Source organism: Pelodiscus sinensis, chromosome 28 (assembly GCF_049634645.1).
Source record: "Pelodiscus sinensis isolate JC-2024 chromosome 28, ASM4963464v1, whole genome shotgun sequence".
Lineage (NCBI taxonomy): Eukaryota > Metazoa > Chordata > Testudines > Trionychidae > Pelodiscus > Pelodiscus sinensis.
Genome location: NC_134738.1, coordinates 5,175,395 through 5,195,182, shown reverse-complemented (window position 1 = coordinate 5,195,182; position 19,788 = coordinate 5,175,395). Strand labels below are relative to the sequence as shown.

The 19,788-nt window shown below is 67.9% G+C and overlaps 1 protein-coding gene across 1 annotated transcript in view; it reads left to right on the top strand.

Moving 5' to 3' along the window:
- Positions 1–324: 324 nt before the first annotated feature.
- Positions 325–19,788, top strand: part of NPC1L1 (NPC1 like intracellular cholesterol transporter 1) — a 29,785-nt gene continuing 10,321 nt past the window's right edge. Inside the window, 17 exon segments of the mRNA XM_075910765.1 lie at positions 325–428; positions 1,165–2,211; positions 2,213–2,706; positions 3,463–3,563; positions 7,623–7,762; positions 7,764–7,796; positions 8,126–8,254; positions 8,652–8,834; positions 10,503–10,617; positions 10,783–10,918; positions 11,115–11,154; positions 11,156–11,218; positions 11,220–11,255; positions 15,423–15,512; positions 16,056–16,246; positions 17,373–17,491; positions 18,441–18,567. Coding sequence (XP_075766880.1) covers positions 375–428; positions 1,165–2,211; positions 2,213–2,706; positions 3,463–3,563; positions 7,623–7,762; positions 7,764–7,796; positions 8,126–8,254; positions 8,652–8,834; positions 10,503–10,617; positions 10,783–10,918; positions 11,115–11,154; positions 11,156–11,218; positions 11,220–11,255; positions 15,423–15,512; positions 16,056–16,246; positions 17,373–17,491; positions 18,441–18,567 — 3,098 coding nt within the window. The 5' untranslated portion in view covers positions 325–374.

Here is a 19,788-nt window from a genome sequence, read left to right as displayed (position 1 = left end):
GGGTGTGTGTCCCACTCTAGCGCCGGCCCTTGGATAACAACCTACTGCCGCTGTCCCTCCCCGCGGGCGCTCGGGGGCAGGCCTGTGCAGCGGGTCTGGCTGCCCAGCTACCGGCCCCGGGCGCCCATGTGAACCCGCAGGCTGGAGTCCGGCTTCCCGTTTCATTTATTAAACAAACAGAGCCGCTGGCGCAGGCCTTACACCCTCCTCCCAGAGCCCCAGGTTAATGATACCAGAGATTTACGGCTGCGGCCCATCCTGATTGGTTCCCGGCCATCAGGCCAGCCTGGCTAATAGCGCGGCCCCTGGGGGTGGGGCAGAGTTGGCCCCGGACTGTTGCGGCCACCTGCTCCTGGCCCAGTCCCATTGCAAGGATGCCCGGCTGCTTCCTGCTCTCCCTGGTGCTGCTCAGCGCCACCCTGGGCCTGGTGAGTGAGCGCTGAGCACGGCCAGCTTGGCCCGGTCTGCGGAGCGCAGGGTGGGCACCCCTGCAGAACGGCCGCTGGCACCAGAGGACTGCCAGCCTGGGGCGGCCCCAAGGGCGGGCAGGGAGAGGGATGCCCCGTCTCTGGGCTGGGAGGGCTGGCGAGGCAGGGCGTGGGCAGCCCTGTGGTGGGTGCTTTCAGGCGGGTGCCAAGGGCCCATGGTACCCCCTGCCCGTCCCTCCGCGGGCCCCAGGCCCACTCCTCCGGGGCCATGCGGCGGGCCAGGGCCAGTCCCCCGCGCCCCCAAGTGCTGACGGGGGCCCAGGACCGGGCAGGACGGTGCTGCTGCCAGGTTTGACTGGTTGGGGCGGGCACCTGACGAGATTCCCAAACCCGCCGGGCTGCCTGGGAAACTCCCATCTCGGAGCTGAGGAAAATGCTGGATCAAAGCCCAATCTGGGGGCTGGGGGGTTCAGTGGCAGGCTGGAAAGGGGGGGCCAGGGAGCCAGCTCAGCGCTGGCCCTGCCTTCAGTGGGGCTGGGGCGGGGCAGTGTAGGGCCTGCGCTCGGTTTGGCGCTGGGGGATCGTCTCACTGGGGTGGGGGGTGGGGTGCTTGGGGGCCAGTCACACGCGGGGAGGGGCCATTGGTGCTGCTGGGGCGCTGGCTCGGTCTCCCACCGGGGTGTCCCCGCCCTGGCAACTCCCGGCGGGTGACCCGTCTCCCTCCCCACGGGCGCAGGCCCCGGCGGCGCTGACGGAAATCCACCGGAACGGCTACTGCTCCTTCTACGGCGACTGCGGGCGCAACCCCGAGGTGAACGTGAGCCTGCTGTGGTCGCCGGTGCCCTGCCTGTCCAACACGCCGGCCCGGCTGCTGAGCGGCACCGCCCTGCAGAAGCTGCGGGAGGTCTGCCCCCGGCTGTACACGGGCGAGGCCAGCACCTACGCCTGCTGCACCCAGGCCCAGCTGGTGGCCCTGCAGCTCAGCCTGGCCATCTCCCAAGCCGTGCTGACCCGCTGCCCCGCCTGCTCCGAGAACTTCGCCAACATCTACTGCCAGAACATCTGCAGCCCCAACCAGAGCCTCTTCACCAACGTCACCCGCTTCTTCAACCGCACCTCGGTGTGGGGCGAGCGCCAGGAGGGCGTGCTGGAGTACCAGTGCTTCTACAACCAGATCTTCGCCGACCGCTCCTTCGACTCCTGCCGGGGCGTCCGCATCCCCGCCACCGGCGGCTTCGCCATCGCCGCCATGTGCGGCAAGTACGGCGCCAGCCTCTGCACCACCCAGCGCTGGCTGGACTTCCAGGGCGACAGCAGCAACGGGCTGGCCCCGCTGCAGATCGACTTCCAGCTGGTGCCCGCAGGCAGCACTGTCGGCGAGGGCATCATGCCACTCGACAGCCAGACGTGGCGCTGCGGGGAGGCGCTCAGCGCCAGCGGGGAGCCGTGCTCCTGCCTGGACTGCGCCGAGGCCTGCCCGCAGGTCCCCGCTCCCCCGCCCCCGCCCCCTCCCTTCCGGGTGGGCAGCCTGGATGGGGCGCTCTTCGTGTGCTGCCTGCTCTTCTGCCTGCTGGCCGGGCTCTTCGGGGCCTTCTTGCTGTGGCGCTGCGTTGCCAGGGCCAGGCAGGCCCGCGCCAAGGGCCCGCGGCGCCCCCGGGACCAGGCCACGCGCTCGGAGCGGCTCAGCCAGGCCACCCACCGCCTGCTGGGGCGCGTGTTCAGGCAGTGGGGCACCATGGTGGCCTCCCACCCGGTCTCGGTCATCCTGGTCTCGGCCGTGGCGGGTGGCGGTGCTGTCCGGCGGGATGGCCTTTCTCCAGCTCACCACGGACCCGGTGGAGCTCTGGTCCTCGCCCGACAGCCGGGCCCGGCAGGAGAAGGACTTCTACGACCAGAACTTCGGGCCCTTCTTCCGCACCAACCAGGTGATCCTCACGGCCAAGGGCCGGCCCAGCTACACCTACGACTCCCTGCTCCTGGGCAGGAAGAACTTCAGCGGGATCCTGTCCCTGGACGTGCTGCTGGACCTGCTGGCGCTGCAGACGCGGCTGCAGGAGATCGCGGTCTGGTCGGAGCCGGACGGCAGGAACGTGACGATCAAGGACGTCTGCTACGCCCCCCTGAACCCCGCCAACGCCAGCGCCGCCGACTGCACCGTCAACAGCCTGCTGCAGTACTTCCAGAACAACCGCACCCGCCTGACGCTGACGGCCAGCCAGACGCAGGGGGGCCAGGCGGGCACGGTGGACTGGAGAGACCATTTCCTCTACTGCGTCAAGTGAGTGCCGGCGCCGGCGGGGGGGCCGTGCGCATTCCCTGTGTGGCCAGGCCCGGCGAGGGCTCCTGGCTCCAGTTTTCTGGGAGCAGGTTTCCAGCCCTGCCGCGGGCACCTGGGCCTAGGGGCCGAGCTCGGTGGGCAGCCACGAGCCAGCCCAAGCTCTGCATGGAGCCGTGGAGGGAGACGTGGTGCCCCCCCAGTGCGGGCACTGCCAGGCTCTGCCTTGCTGCCCCATGGCCCATCCCAGAGCGGAGCCCTATCCCCAGCCCAGCACATCTGGTTCTGCTCAGCGACCCCGGAGGGCAGCGGGGGACCCCCATGAGCCCCAGGCCGGCTATGGGCCAGGGCCAGGCCTTGGGGGCTCTTGGCTCTCCCTGGATTTCCTAGCGATCGGGGCGCAGCCAGGCCTGGATGTCCCAGACACACTCCTGCCCGGTGCCAAGGGCAGAGGTACCCCATTGGGCCCCATGGAGCTGCCATGTCCAGGGGAAACTGAGGCACAGGCCTCACTGCCAAAAATTCTCACTTCCTTTCAGTGGGCAGCCCCGGGGGCTCCCGCTAGCCCCTCCCCTGTCACTTCCTTCCTCTGTCTGCTCACCCCCCTCCCGCCTCGCAGCCAACTGCCCCCTGCCTCCAGCCCCTTCCCTTTGCCCCGCCCTGTCCCTGGTGCAGAGCGGGGGTGGGGCTCTGTGCTGCAGAGGCAGTGGGGCTGGGGCACCCCGCGGTGCCCCCTCATGGCTCCCTCTGCCTCCCCAGCTCGCCGCTCTCCTTCAAGGACATCACCAACCTGCAGCTGAGCTGCATGGCCGACTACGGGGCGCCCGTCTTCCCCTTCCTGGCTGTGGGCGGCTACACAGGTAAGAGGGGACTGCACCAGGCAGGCACCAGCACCTCCCGCCCTGGCCTGCGGCACAAGGGGGGTGCAGTGGGGGCGCCGAGGCCTGGCACCGTGGCGCCGGGGACGTTCCTGGTGTGAGGGGGGGGCCGGGTTTGTTGGGCCCGTGCCCAGTGAGCGGTGCCCGCAGGCCCAGTGGGCAGAGCCAGGCAGGACGGCAATGGGCAGGGTAGGTCAGCCGGGCATCTGGCCTCGTGGGACAAGCACTGACTGTGCCCGTCCAGCCAGGCGCTGGGAAGCAGGTGACTCCTGGCTCGGGCGCCGCGCTGGTGGAGGGGCAGGAGCCGAGGCCCTGGCTGCTTGTGGCCGTTTGGGAGCCCGGGGTCTGTTCTAAGGGCCCTGGTGCCCTGGCGCGTGCCCCGGGGGTCCAGCCTGCCTGGGGCAGAACTGGCACCCAGCTGCCTCACTGCACCCAGAGGTGGCTGCCTGGCAGTGGTGGGAGGCTCCGGTGCGGAGGGGCTGGCGAGCAGGAAGCAGCCCTAGATTGGGAGCGGGGGGCAGAGTCTGGATATTTACGACTCCCCTTATGAGGCCAGCTCGGTTCCCGTGAGCCGGGGGCCACCGTGGGCGCGCAGGAGGCTGTGCCAGGGCGGGGGGACGGGGGGCCACGAGGGAGTCCTGGGAGCATGGCTGAGCAGCGATTCGCTCAGACACGGCTACTTCCCGCCCCTGGCTGGGCTGCGGGCGTCTTTCCAAAGAACCTTTTTTCGGAAGAGAGCTCCTGAGAAACCTGCCGCCAGCGCGTCCCCGCACGAACGCGCCCAAGAGCCACCTGCTTTCTCGGCAGCGCGGCCATACTGAGCAGGGGCTCCGCACAGGGGCGCCTGTGCTTGTTCCTCTTCTCCCAAAAGAACTCCCTCTTCCCCGTCCACGCGCCTTTTCGGGGCCCAGCTCTTCCCAAACAAGGCCACGCCGGAAACCCCCCTCTGCGCCTTCCATTTCCTTCCGGAGGAAGGCGATTGCCATGTGGACGTAACTCAGGGTTTGTTGGGAAAACGGCCGGAAGGCACCAAACCCGTCCCCAGAGCACGTCGGTTTGCCGCCCTGGCCAGGAGAGTCCCACCCGCAGCCCCTCCGGCCCCCCAGTTCTGCTGTCAGCACCACGCTCCGACGGCCGGGAGGTTCTGAGCACTGAGCTCGCCAATCAACAGACTCTTCTGATCCCAAAGGGCCAACCAGCCCGTGCCCCGGGTCACTGTATAGCTCAGCTCCTACCCCTCTGGTGGAGGAAGATTAGAGGGGGTCTCGGTGCGTCGGGGTCCCCCGACCCTGCACCCCCGGAGCAGCCAGGACGGTCGCCCCCAGCCAGTGAAGCAGAGAGGGGCTTATTGAGTGTCCAGCACAGACGTGAGGGGGCAATAGGAGGGGGCGAGGACGCCCCAGACCCCTTAGGGCGGGTGCCTGAGCCCTAGTCTCCAAGCCACCCCCCCCCCAGCTGTCTCCATCATGTGTCCAGCCCCAGACTCACTCTTCCTCCCCCCACCTCCTTCCTTTGTTCCCACCTCCTCCCCCCCCCCCCCCCCGCAGAATGGGTCAGGGCAGTGTCTGACCCCCCACTGGGCCATGCTCACAGACAGGGCCAGTAGTGGGCAGCCCAAGCCTAGTGACCAGCAAGATGCCCCCTACACCACAGGGGGATAGATAGATAGAAGGGCAGCTAAAATGATGAGGGGTTTGGAACGGTCCCATATGAGGAGAGGTTAAAGCGACTGGGACTTTTCAGCTTAGAAAAGAGGAGACTGAGGGGGGATAGGATAGAGGTCTATAAAATCATGAGTGGGGTGGAGAGGGTGAATAAAGAAAAGTTATTTACTTGTTCCCATATTAGAAGAACTAGAGAGCACCAAATGAAATTGATGGGCAGCAGGTTTAAAACTAATAAAAGAAAGTTTTTCTTCACACAGCGCACAGTCAACCTGTGGAACTCCTTGCCAGGGGAGGCTGTGAAGGCTAGGACTAGAACAGAGTTTAAACAAGAGCTAGATAAATTCATGGAGGTTAGGTCCATAAAAGGCTATTAGCCAGAGGGATAGAAATGGTGTCCCTGGCCTCTGTTTGTCAGAGGCTGGAGAGGGATGGCAGGAGACAAACACTTGATCATTGTCTTCAGTCCACCCCCTCCAGGGCACGTGGTGCTGGCCACTGTCGTCAGACAGGATACTGGGCTAGATGGACCTTTGGTCTGACCCAGTACGGCCGTTCTTATGTTCTTATGAATGATCATAGAATCCTAGAACACTAGAACCAGAAGGGACCTCGCGAGGTCATCGAGACCATCCCTGCCAGGTGTCTGTCCAACCTGTTTTTCAATATCTCCAGTGATGGAGATTCCACAACCCCCTTAGGCAACTTATCCCAGGGTGCGTCTAGACTGGCAAGATTTTGTGCAAAAGCAGCTGCTTTTGCACAAAAACTTGCTGCCAGTCTACACTGGCCGTGAGTATTTGCTCAAGAACACTGACGTTGTACTGTACAAAATCAGTGGTTCGTGCACAAATACCTCCGACGCTCCTGCTCAGGGATAAGCCCTCTTGTGCGAGTATTCTTGTGCACTGAGGCCAGTGTAGACAGCCATGTTAATTTCTTGCACAAGAAAGCCCGATGGCTAAAATGGCCATTGGAGTTTTCTTGCGCAAGAGAGCGTCTACACTGGCATGGATGCTCTTGCACAAAAGATGTCTTGTGCCCAAAAGCATCCATGCCAGTGTAGATGCTCTTTTGCGCAAATACTTTTAACAGAAAAACTTTTCCGTTAAAAGTATTTGCGCAAAATCATGCCAGTCTCAACGCAGCCCCAGTGTTTAACCCCCCCTGAGAGGCAGGAAGCTTTTCCTAATGTCCAACCTAACCCTCCCTTGCTGCTCGTCCTGTCCTCAGAGGCCAAGGAGAGCCATTCTTCTCCCTCCTCCTTGTGACACCCTTTTGGCGTACTTAAAAAACCGCTCTCATGTCCCCTCTGTCTGCTCCTTTCCTAACTCAGCAAGCCCATTTCCTTCAGTTTTCCCTCAGAGCTCATGTTCTCCAGCCCTTTCATCAGTCTTGTTGCTCTTCTCTGGACCCTCTCCAGTTTCTCCACATCTTTCCTGAAATGTGACGCCCAGAACTAGACCAACACTCCAGCTGAGGCCTAATCAGCCCAGAGCAGAGCGGGAGAACGACTCCTCGTGTCTTGCTCACAACACTCCTGTTAATGCCTCCTCCGAGGCCTCCGAATAGATAGATGGATGGATGGATGGAGATGGGGATGGATAGATAGATAGATAGATAGAGAGGGGGTGGGGATAGATGGATAGAGGGGCATGGGGATGGATAGATAGATAGATAGATAGATAGTGTCGAAGCAAACGCCTCACTCAGGTTTACGCGGCTAAACAGACAGTTTTATTGGCTAATAAAAGCAAAGTGAGCCAAACGTGGTCCCAGCAAAGCTGGGTCCAGTAAGGCTGCTTAATACAATTAATCCTAGTATTTTATACCCTTAACCAAACAAGTCTGACGTCAGGGCAAGAAATTAAAGAGAACTTTAAAGAGGAATTATTATCAGCATAGAAAGAAACAGGTTAAAAGGGAGTTTGAGCTTCAGCTTAAAATAGTTCATTAACACATTCCAACAGCGCATCCCTCTGGTCTCTCCCCACCTCAGTGAAGGCCAGTTAGATAGATAGATAGATAGATAGATAGATAGATAGATAGATAGATAGATAGATAGATAGATAGATAGATGGGGATGGATGGATGGATGGATGGATAGAGGGGGGCGTGGGGACGGACGGATAGGTAGCTAGGCAGGGTAGCTAGGCAGGTAGCTAGGCAGGTAGCTAGCAAAGGTCTCAGTGCAGGCTTGGAGCAGAGAAGGAGCAATCTGCTGACTTCAGACAAGTCTCCGGGCCCCCTGGTCTCTGTTTAGAGCTTTAGCTCCCCCGGGCGAGGGGCCGGGCTGAAGGCAAGTGGAGGATCTCAGGGCCTGCTCACCCAGCAGCGTTCAGGCCCTGCCCAGCGGCTCTGTGCCCTGCCCCCGCAGGTGAAGATTACTCGGAGGCCCAGGCGCTGATCCTCACCTTCTCGCTGAACAACTTCCCGCGCGGGGACCCGCGCTACGGCTGGGCCCTGCTGTGGGAGCAGCGCTTCCTGCAGGTGGTGCAGGAGTTCCAGCGGAGCCGGCGCCCACAACTACACCATCGCCTACATGGCCGAGGTACGGGGGCAGCGCCAGACACCCCCCAGGCGCCCTCTGGAGCTGGGGCCCAGCCCTGCACGGGTGCCACGTGCCCCGCACCCCACTACCCCCTGCTCGCACCCAAAGGCTGAGGTTGAGTCTGTGCTGCTGGGTGGGGGCTCGGTGCATTGCCAGCCTGGGGGACGGGGGTAGCCACTGCCAGGGCACGGGCAAGGCGGGCCCCCAGCAGAGGTGGGGACGCCCCGCCCTCTAGCCCCACAGGAGGCGCCTGGGCACAGCTCCTGGCTCCAGTGGCCGTGGGTGCCACCCCGCGTGGTGCGGCCCGTCTCTAACGCCTGCCCCCGCAGCGCTCCCTGGAGGATGAGATTAACCGCACCACGGCCGAGGACATCCCCATCTTCGCCATCAGCTACCTGGTGATCTTCGTCTACATCGCCCTGGCGCTGGGCGAGTACTCCAGCTGCCGGCGCATCCTGGTACGCGGGCCACGCCGGCCAGGCAGTGGGGCAGGCGGAGGCCGTGGGGGTGCTCTGGGGCCATCGTGCCAGCCTGGAAGCAGGGGTGGGGCTCGGGCATGTGCCCATCTGCTGGCCTGTGTCTCACGCCAGCCGCTAGTGGCCTGGCACCACCTGGGGCTGAGCGGGCCCTGGAGAAGGCACTGCTGCCCTGCAGAGCGGGGGCTGCCCATTGGGGACCTCCCCAGCCCCCAGTGCCCCCTGGCACTGCCAGGCACAGCCCCAGCCGCAGGGCCTGCCTCGAGCTCCAGGGCAAGCGCACGGCGGCCCGGGGGTCTCGCCCAGTCCCCACATCTCCCCGGAGACACCTCGGCCCCCGGAGCCCCCCTGCCCTGACCCGCCGGCTTGGCCCCCGCAGGTGGACTCCAAGGTGACGCTGGGCCTGGGCGGGATCCTGGTGGTGCTGGGCGCCGTGTTCTCCTCCATGGGCTTCTACGCCTACGTGGGGCTGCCCTCCTCCCTCGTCATCATCGAGGTGGTGCCCTTCCTGGTGCTGGCCGTGGGCGCCGACAACATCTTCATCTTCGTGCTGGAGTACCAGGTGCGCCCCGAACGCCCCGCCCCCCGCGCGTCCCCCCCCTCCGCCCCGCGAACGCCCCGTCCCCCCCTGCCCGTCCCCCCCCGCCCCCCTCCGCCCCGCCCCCGCGCGTCCCCCCCCGCCCCCGAACGCCCCCGCCCCCCCTGCCCGTCCCCCCCTGCCCCCGAACGCCCCGCCCCCCCGCGCATCCCCCCCCCGCCCCCCTGCCCGTCCCCCCCCTGCCCCCCTGCCCGTCCCCCCCTGCCCCCGAACGCCCCGCCCCCCGCGCCGTCCCCCCCCTCCGCCCCCTCCGCCCCGCCCCCCGCCGCGCGTCCCCCCCACCTCTGAAAGCCCCGCCCTGCCCTGCCCTGCCCGTCCCCCCCGCCCCCCGAACGCCCCGCCCTGCCCATTGCCCCCAGGAGTCCCCCCCCACCCCCCGAACGCCCCCGCCCTGCCCATTGCCCCAGGAGTCCTCCCCCGCCTCCGAACGCCCCGCCCCGCCCTGCCCGTCCTCCCCCACCCCCGAACGCCCCGCCCCACCCTGCCCATCACCCCAGGAGTCCCGCCCCTGTCCCCGCATGCCCCCGCCCTGCCCGGCCCTCCCCCCCGCCCCGAACGCCCCGCCCTGCCCACCGCCCCCGAACGCCTCGCCCTCCCCATCGCCCCAGGAGTCCCCCCCGGCCCCCGAACGCCCCGCCCTGCCCACCGCCCCCCGAACACCCCGCCCTGCCCACCACCCCCGAACGCCCCGCCCTGCCCACCGCCCCCGAACACCCCCGCCCTGCCCACCACCCCCGAACGCCCCGCCCTGCCCACCGCCCCCGAACACCACCCGCCCTGCCCACCGCCCCCGAACGCCCCGCCCTGCCCACCGCCCCCGAACACCCCGCCCTGCCCACCGCCCCCCGAACGCCCCGCCCTGCCCATCACCCCAGGAGTCCCCCCCCGCCCCCGAACGCCCCGCCCTGCCCGTCCCCCCAGGAGTTCCCCGCCCTGCCCCCGACACCCCACCCCGCCCATCCCCCTAGGAGTTCCCCCCCGCCCCCTGAATGCCCCGTCCTGCCGTCCCCCCCAGGAGTTCCCTGCCTTACCCCCGAACGCCCATCCCCGCGCATCATCCCTGGAGTGCCCTGTCCCGCCCCCAAACACCCATCCCCACCCGTGCTCCCTGGATTGCCCCGCCCTGCCCTTCCCCCCAGGACTACTCCCCCGCCCCCGAACGCCCCGCCCTTCCCGTCCCCCCAGGAGTTCCCCCGCCCCCGAACGCCCCGCCCTTCCCGTCCCCCCAGGAGTTCCCCGCCCTGCCCCCGAACGCCCAGCCCCTCTGGGTGGCCAACCACATCCTGCCCCCAAACTCCCATCCCTGCCCTGTTCACCCCGACCTCCCAGGGCAGCGCTTCCTCCTGGCACATCCTAGTGGGACGGGCCCATCAGGTCCTGGGCCACGGGGCTGGAGCCAGCGGATGGGGACGGGTTCGGGGGCTGGGCTGGCACTTCTAAGTGTGGCGGAGGGCAGTGAACCTAGTCTGGGCTGTGGATATGGGGGAGGGGAGGGGATGGGGAGTGCCCCCGGCAGGGCAGGAGGGAGGGCAGGGGGTGGGGGGTGCCCCCAGCAGAGCAGGGGGCTGGGGGGGCTGGGCAGGGGGGCAGTTCGGGGACATCACCCAGCCCCCCCGGGTCGGTGCCTTGCAGAGGTCGGTGCGGGAGCCGGGTGAACAGCGGGAGCAGCACATCGGGCGGGTGCTGGGCATGGTGGCACCCAGCATGCTCCTGTGCAGCTTCTCCGAGGCCATCTGCTTCTTCCTGGGTGAGTGCCAGCGGGGCGGGGGGGGCGGGGCCCAGAGATGGGGCGCCCTGGGGTTCCCCCTGCCAGGGCTGCTAGGTCCTTCGTGGCCAGGGGTGCTGGGTCTCAGGCCTGGGAAATGCAGCGGAGTGCCCCCCCCCGGCTGCTCACGGGCTCTGGTGCCCGCAGGCGCCCTGACGCGGATGCCCGCGGTTCGGACCTTCGCCCTCAACGCCGCCCTGGCCGTGCTCTTCGACTTCCTGCTCCAGATGTCCATGTTCGTGGCGCTGGTCTCCCTCGACGCCCGCAGGCAGGAGGTGAGGGAGCCCACCGGGGCACAATGCTGGGATCATGGGGCCGGGGGGCAGGAGGGGCGGGACCCGCTGGGGGGCACAGGCAGGGGGCGGGGGGCCGCTCCCGTTTACCCCCGAGTGGGCAGAGCCAGGTGCCCATGGGCCTGCAGGGGCTGAGTCAGGGGCCCCTGCGCCCTCACACCACTGCCACCACCCTTCGCCCCCCAGGCCGCCCCGCCTCGACCTCTGCTGCTGCCACCCGCCTGAGCAAGCCGGGGTGCCCGGCGCGGAACGAGGGGCTGCTGCGCCCCTTCATGCAGCGCGTCTACACCCCCCGTCCTGCTGAACAGCGTCGTCAGGGCCCTGGTGGTGAGTCGGGGCTGGGGGGCAGGGCCTGGCACAGGAGGCTTCTCGGCACCCCGCTGAGAGGGTCAAATCGGCGAACTGCTCGGAGACAGGGCTGCCCCCCGCCCGAGACGGGGGTCCCCCGTTGTGAGGCACCAAACAGCAGAGCCCCACCCCGCCGCCCCCTCTGACACCCCAGTGCTCCCTGTGCCCCCCAGCCCCCCTCACACAGGGGAGAGGTTATAACCCATCCCCCACCTCCCAACAGGTTCTCCCCAGTCCCAAAGGACCAGCCACTGTCCCAAGGCCATTTATGACTCAGATCTTACCCCAAAGAGCTACCTGGGCCAGTCCTTTAGCGTTTAACAGGGAAAGATTTATTGGGAGGGAGGGAGGGAGGGGAGGAAGGCGGGAGGGATGGAGGGAGGCAGGCGGGAGGGAGGGAGGGAGGAAGACGGTTAAAGGGGACCGGCACACCCACCAAGGGCGAAGGTCTGGACGCGGGGAACGCTGGCGCAGGCTGCCCGGGGCGCACGTCCGCGGTTAGGACGCTCGCCTGGCCCGTCGCGGGTTCCGCTCACAGCAGAGGCCTCCGGACGCGACTGGCCGGGCTGAAACAGAGGACAGGTCTGTCCCAGGATGGAGTTTGTCACTCGGGCCAGCCCCCCTCCCAGCCCTGACGGCCCTTTATCGGCAGAGCCCGGGGCCTCGTCCCAGCGGAAGTCCCAGGACAGTCGTCAGTGCAGCTGGTTCCTCCCGGGCCCCGTTGCTCGTGGGAAGCCCCGTGCTGGGCCCATCGGCCTGAGTAGCCCCTTCCCAGACAGAGTCACAGAACCCTAGACCGGCAGGGCCCTCCAGAGCTGGAGTCCAGCTCCCGGGCCTCCCGGCAGGGCCCCAACACCGTCTAGACCATCCCTGACAGCGTCTGTCCAGCCTGCTCGGGAAACGTCTCCAGCGATGGAGATTCCACAACCCCCCGGCGCCTTCTTCCAGCGTTTAGCCCCCGACAGGCCGGAATCCAACCTAACCCTCCCCTGGCTGCAGTTCAAAGCCCATTGCTGCTTGGCCTGTCCTCAGAGGCCGAGGGGACGGTTTGTCTCCCTGCTCCCTGTGACGCCCGCGTGAGAACAGCTGGCACATCCCCTCGGTCTGCTCCTCTCCAGACTCAACAAGCCCGGTTCCTTCAGCCGTCCCGCACAGGGCGTGTTCCCCAGTCTTGCGGCTCTTCTCTGGACCCTCCCCAGTTTCTCCACATCGGTGGTCCCTGAAATGTGGGGCCCAGCACTGGACCCAACACTCCAGCTGGGCCCAGTGAGCGCAGAGCAGCGCAGAGCGGAGCTGGGGGGCGTCTGTCGGTCACCCAGAGCTCTCTCCGGCTGGGCTGTGAGATTCACTCCACACGGGATGGGCCCAGACACCTAGTCCCAGCGGAGCAGACAAAGGAAGACAGGAGGGGACAGCCACCTGGCTGCGGGGCAGGGCCTGGGAGCTGGGCTAGGGAAGGGGGGAGGTTTTTAGAGTGAGGAAGGGGGTGAAGCCTCCCCCCCCCCCCCCAGGAGGACGAGGCTCTGCCCTGGCTCCCATGGCCGCGTGGGGCCCGCGCTGCGCGGTGTCTCTGAGAAGCAAGAACCCTTCTACTCTACTGGCCGGTGGAGAGTCCCCCTCTGGCTGCGGACGGGGGGTGCAGGGTCGGGGGCCCCCCGCCGCGGGGGAGAACGTCTCCTCGGGTCTGGCTCCCACCGGCTGCGAATGCCGCCCAGAATCACGTTGGCCTTTTTGGCCGCCGTGTCCCCTGCTGACTCACTGGGGGGGGGGGGGGGGGGGGCTTTGGAACACGGACCCGGCGAATGGGCGAATCCACGTGCCAGAGTGGCACACGCCCACCTGGCCCAGAAAGGGAACCAGCGAATCGTAAACGTGCTCTCGACACCGCCCGTGGCCCCCTTCGCACAAGAGCCAGTGCAAGCCTGGAGCAGTGGTCGCACAGTGACCTGGAAAGACACTTCCCACGCCAGCAACACCACAGGGTGTTGGGGCCGAGACTGGGGGGACCGGGGTGCCAGGCACGGGAGGGGCCGGGTGCCAGGCTCGGGGAGGGGGCCGGGTGCCAGGCACGGGGAGGGGCCGGGGTGCCAGGCTCAGGGAGGGGCCGGGTGCCAGGCTCGGGGAGGGGCCGGGGTGCCAGGCTCGGGGAGGGGCCGGGGTGCCAGGCACGGGGAGGGGCCGGGGTGCCAGGCACGGGGAGGGGCCGGGGTGCCAGGCTCGGGGAGGGGCCGGGGTGCCAGGCACGGGGAGGGGCCGGGGTGCCAGGCTCGGGGAGGGGCCGGGGTGCCAGGCACGGGGAGGGGCCGGGTGCCAGGCTCGGGGAGGGGCCGGGGTGCCAGGCACGGGGAGGGGGCCGGGTGCCAGGCTCGGGGAGGGGCCGGGGTGCCAGGCACGGGGAGGGGCCGGGTGCCAGGCTCCGGGAAGGGGCCGGGGTGCCAGGCTCGGGGAGGGGCCGGGGTGCCAGGCTCGGGGAGGGGCCGGGGTGCCAGGCTCGGGGAGGGGGCCGGGGTGCCAGGCTCGGGGAGGGGCCGGGTGCCAGGCTCGGGGAGGGGCCGGGGTGCCAGGCATGGGGAGGGGCCGGGGTGCCAGGCACGGGGAGGGGCCGGGGTGCCAGGCACGGGGAGGGGCCGGGGTGCCAGGCTCGGGGAGGGGCCGGGGGTGCCAGGCATGGGGAGGGGCCGGGGTGCCAGGCACGGGGAGGGGCCGGGGTGCCAGGCACGGGGAGGGGGCCGGGTGCCAGGCTCGGGGAGGGGCCGGGGTGCCAGGCACGGGGAGGGGCCGGGGTGCCAGGCTCGGGAAGGGGCCGGGGTGCCAGGCTCGGGGAGGGGCCGGGGTGCCAGGCTCGGGGAGGTGCCGGGGTGCCAGGCACGGGGAGGGGCCGGGGTGCCAGGCACGGGGAGGGGCCGGGGGGCCAGGCTCGGGGAGGGGCCGGGGGTGCCAGGCTCGGGAAGGGGCCGGGGTGCCAGGCACGGGGAGGGGGCCGGGGTGCCAGGCACGGGGAGGGGCCGGGGTGCCAGGCTCGGGGAGGGGCCGGGGTGCCAGGCTCGGGAAGGGGCCGGGGTGCCAGGCACGGGGAGGGGGCCGGGGTGGCCAGCACGGGGAGGGGCCGGGGGTGCCAGGCACGGGGAGGGGCCGGGGGTGCCAGGCTCGGGGAGGGGCCGGGGTGCCAGGCTCGGGAAGGGGCCGGGGTGCCAGGCACGGGGAGGGGCCGGGGTGCCAGGCACGGGGAGGGGCCGGGGTGCCAGGCTCGGGGAGGGGCCGGGGTGCCAGGCACGGGGAGGGGCCGGGTGCCAGGCTCGGGAAGGGGCCGGGGTGCCAGGCACGGGGAGGGGCCGGGGTGCCAGGCTCGGGAAGGGGCCGGGGGTGCCAGGCTCGGGAAGGGGCCGGGGTGCCAGGCACGGGGAGGGGCCGGGGTGCCAGGCTCGGGGAGGGGCCGGGGTGCCAGGCACGGGGAGGGGCCGGGGTGCCAGGCTCCAGGAGCTGCTGCTGCGCAGGCCGGGTGAGTGTCACGGAGTCACTGGGCTGGTTTCGGGAAGGCTCCGTGTGATGCCAGGCAGGGCACCAGGCGCCTGCTCTCTCATCTGTCACCAGGGCCGGACACCCACGTGGCTTCACCTTGCCTGGCCCCCCTCGTGGCCTCCCCGCAGCCAGGGTGCCAGCAGCCCCACCCCACAGCCAGCCTGCCTCCCTATCCCAGGGGAATCCAGGCCTGGCGCCCGGACCCCCCCTCTCTGAGACCCCCTGGGCCTCACCGCCTGGCCTCCCCCACACCCAGGCTTGCTCCTGCCCCTCGGGCAAGAGGCTGCCTGGTTACAACCCCTCCTGGCGCTCAGTGGTGAAGGCGGGGTCCTGACCAGGCTGCAGCCTCAGCTGCCCCCAGGGCCTCAGCCAAAGCCCCACTTCCCATGGCCAGGGCAATGGGGGCAGTACACAGGGAAACTGAGGCACATGCCATGTTAGCACAGACTCACATGCTACATACCAAGGGGGATCCCCCATTTCCTCCCAGCGCTGGGGGTGTCCGTGGAGATGGGGCTGGGGCTCTCTGGGGCTGGGACAGGTCAGGGCTGAGGTGGGGGAGTGGAGGATGCTCGAGGGGAGGGGGCAGTGGGTCTGTTCTCACCACAGTGCCCCCTCCACCCCCAGATGCTGCTTTTCCTCTTCATGTTCTGCGCCGGGATCTACCTGACACTGCAGGTGCCTGTGGGGCTGGACCAGCAGTTGGCGATGCCCAAGGTGAGCCCCCTGCGTCCAGTGTCTGCAGCTCTCATGGGCCTGGAGCCGGGGTGCAGGGCCCCGTCCTGGCGCTGCCCGGCGGCTGGGCAGCCCTGTCCCATCGACGGCAGCGCTGGCAGCTTCTGGGGAGCCCCCCGTCCTGCGCCGCCCAGGCCCTTTGCCACCCCCATGCGCCAGGTCTCCTGGGGCATGTCTGGAGCACCCCTCTCTGGCGACAGATCCCGTGAGCCTCGTTTTCTGAGGAAGCCCGGATCCGTCGCTAAAGGCGACAGAGCCGCATCGAGACTGCCGGTGTCTTCCCAAAAACTCCCTTTTGAAAAAAAGCGGCGGCCATGTTTATGCCAGCGAGGCACCGGCCTCATTAGCAACTTCCATGTGCTTGATTTGCATCCCTCTGTCGAGGGAGCCATGTAGTCTAGACACACCCTCGGTGCGCCGCCCTCCGTGCCCGGGGTAGGGCGCAACCTCGGAGCCAGCCCGCTCGGTGCCGGGGAGCTGGGTTCCTCCCGGGAGCCGGCCTGACGGGCTCTGCGTGTCCCCCAGGACTCCTACATGGTGCAGTATTTCCAGTACCTGAACCAGTACTTCATGGTGGGGCTGCCCGCCTACTTCGTCACCACCGGCGGCTACAACTTCTCCACCGTGCCCGGCATGAACGGCGCCTGCTCCAGCACCGGCTGCGACAACAACTCCCTGACCCAGATGATCCAGTACGCCACCCGCTTCCCCAACGTGTGAGTGTCTGGCCGGGGGCAGCCCCCTGCTCCGCTCGCCCCCCGCTCTGCTCTGACTGCCCCCCTGGCGCCGACTGCCCCATGGCTCCGACTGCCCTCCGCTCCGCTCGCCCCCCTGCTCCGACTGCCCCCCTCCCCCTGCTCCGACTGCCCCCCCTCCCCCTGCTCCGACTGCCCCCCGCTCCGCTCGCCCCCCCCCGCTCCGACTGCCCTCTGCTCCGCTCCAACTGCCCCCGCTCCGACTGCCCCCCGCTCCGACCGCCCCGTGTCTCCGACTGCCTCCCTCGCCCCCCCGCTCCGACTGCTCCCCTGCTCTGCTCCGACTGCCCCCCCGCCCCCCGCTCCGACTGCCCCCGGGTCCCATCTGCCCCAGCCATAGGCTCTGCTGGAGCCCCTCACTCCGACCCCCTGCTGTCTATGCCCCCAGCTCTACCAGCCCCCTTGCTGTGACCCACTGCCCCTGCCCGCCCTTCCCTGCCCAGGCTCATGGCTCCCTGCGCGGGGACGTGCTAGAGTCATTTGTTCTGTTTGGACAAAGGTGGGAGGGTCCCCGTACCAACCAAAGCAGCCGCCTCCTGCCTAGCCTGGCCGGCCGTGCAGCTCTATGGCCAGCCTGCACCTCCCTTACTGCCCCTGCTGCCTGGCTCTAACGCCCCCCCCCCGCTGCCTGGCTCTAACGCCCTCCCCCCCCGCTGCCTGGCTCTAACGCCCCCCCCACTGCCTCTGCTGCCTAGCTCTAACACCCCCCCCACTGCCTCTGCTGCCTAGCTCTAACACCCCCCCCCCCCGCTCCCTGGCTCTAACGCCCCCCCCCCCCGCTCCCTGGCTCTAACGCCCCCCCCCCGCTGCCTGGCTCTAACGCCCCCCCCACTGCCTCTGCTGCCTAGCTCTAACACCCCCCCCCCGCTCCCTGGCTCTAACGCCCCCCCCCCCCCGCTGCCTGGCTCTAATGCCCCCCCACACTGCCCCTACTGCCTGGCTCTAACATCTCCCCCACTCCCTGGCTCTAACGCCACCCCCACCCCCGCTGCTCCTGCTCCCTGGCTCTAACGCCCCCCTACCCCCACTGCATGGCTCTAATGCTCCCCGCTGCCTGGCTCTAACACCGCCCCCCCCGCCCCTGCAGGTCCTACCTGGCCATCCCGGCCATGTCCTGGGTGGACGACTTCATTGACTGGCTCCACCCGCTCTCCAGATGCTGCCGCATGACCTCCAGCAATGGCCAGTTCTGCCCGTCCACCAACAGTAGGTCTTGGCCCTGCCGGTGCCCAGGGCTGCGGGGACCCTGCTCCCCCGGTGGGCCTGGCACCGCGACACTCCCGGGCACTGGGCATGGGTCACGGCAGAGAGGGGCCAGAGTCCTCGTGGGGCCGGGCGCAGCGGGGCCCTGCCGTCCGGGAGGGGGAAGGGGGGGCTTGTCCCCCGAGGGACAGAGGAGCACCCCGGCAGCGGGCCCCGCGCACCACAACACCGTCGGGCTGCCACAGCTGCACACTGCGGCCGGGCACCTGTCGGGCCAAAGCCCCTTGCTCTGGGGCAGGGCGGAAAAGCTGGGTCTCACCTCACACGGGCCAAGGGACCCCAGGGGGTGCAGGCTGGGGGCGGAGTCTGGCTCTAACCCCGCCCCCCACTGCTCAGAGCCTGCTGAGTTTGTTAAACTCAGAAAACTGCAAATCGGCCAGCACTTCCCAGACGGGGGAGGGGGGGTTTCTCATCAGTGTGTGCTTGGAAGTAGGGGGCAAGGAGCTCGTGGGGGGTGGAGTCTGGCCATAGCCCAGGGCGCTGCTGGGTGCACATTCATCCTGCATACGCAGTGAAGAGCACAGCCTGTAGGTTTGGAATCCAGCACAGCCTGTGGAACTCCCTGCTGCTGGATCCCCGCGGCTGAGGGCTGAACAGGGCCCTGCATTGAGCTGGGCAGAGAAAGCAACCGGAGCTCCCTGAGGGGAAAAAGCAGCAGCAGGGACCTGAGCCCTCCCACCCGTGGGCAAGAGCCAGCCCCAGCCTGAGAGTGGAGGAGAAACAGCTCTCAGGGGCTGGAGATCCAGGACGGCCATGGGACGGGCTGGGGGCCCTGGCATGTCCCGGGCAGAGCTGAGTCTGATCTGCCCTGGGTAGCACCTGGGGGGGGCAGGGGCTGGTACTGCCCTGTGGGCGCTCTGCTCCCTCACTGCACCGGCCTCTCGTCCCACAGCCACGGCCACCTGCCCGCTCAGCTGCATAGGCAGCCTCAGCGAGATCATTCGCCCCTCGGTGGAGCAGTTCCACCGCTTCCTGCCCTGGTTCCTGCACGACATGCCCAACCTCAACTGCCCCAAGGGGTAAGTGGGGGCAGGGGCGACTGCGGGAGGGGCCAGGCATGGGACAGTCTTGGGGGGCTGGAAAAAGCCCTGTGGGCACAGGGGATGGGACTGGAGTGCAGCACATGCCCCACACAGCGCCCCTGCTGGCCAAGGGTGAGACAGGCTCACAGCGCCCCCTGCTGGACAGGGGTGTGAGACAGACAGACACAAACAGAGGCCCCCTGCTGGCCAGGTGTAAGACACACACACACACACACCCCCCCCACACACACAACGCCCCCTGCTGGCCAGGGATGAGACACCCATACACAGCGCCCCTTCTGGACAGGGGTGTGAGACAGACAGACACAAACAGAGCGCCCCCTGCTGGCCAGGGGTGTAAGAAACATACACAGCATCCCCTACTTGCCAAGGGTGAGACAGACACACAGCGCCCCCTGCTGGACAGGGGTGTGAGACGGATAGACACAAACAGAGGCCCCCTGCTGGCCAGGTGTAACACACACACCTATAGCGTCCCCTGCTGGCCAGGGATGAGACACCCATACACAGCGCCCCTTCTGGACAGGGGTGTGAGACAGACAGACACAAACAGAGCCCCCCCTCCTGGCCAGGGGTGTAAGAAACATACACAGCATCCCCTACTTGCCAAGGGTGAGACAGACACACAGCGCCCTCTGCTGGCCAGGGGTGTGAGACAGACAGACACAAACAGAGCGCCCCCTGCTGGCCAGGGTGTAAGACACATACACACAGTGCCCCCTGCTGGCCAGGGATGTAACACACACACAAAGTGCCCCCTGCTGGCCAGGGATGTAAGACACATACACAGCATCCCCTGCTGACCAAGGGTGAGACTGACACACAGCGCCCCCTTCTGGACAGGGGTGTGAGACAGACAGCCACAAACAGAGCGCCCCCTGCTGGCCAGGGTGTAAGACACATACACAGTGCCCCCTGCTGGCCAGGGGTGTAAGACACATACACAGTGCCCCCTGCTGGCCAGGGATGTAAAACACACACACACACACACACACACCACCCCTGCTGACCAGGGTGTGTTTCTCTCTCACACACTGACTGACTGACTGTACTAACGGCGTGCAGCTTGCCAGGCCCTCGGCTGTGCCCATAGACTCGCTGTGGGGCAGGCAGGGCGCAGGGCTGCTGGCCATTAGCATTAGCCCAGCCTGTTTCCGACCGACCCCTCTGCCCAGTTTGCTGTTCTGGGGCCTTCTG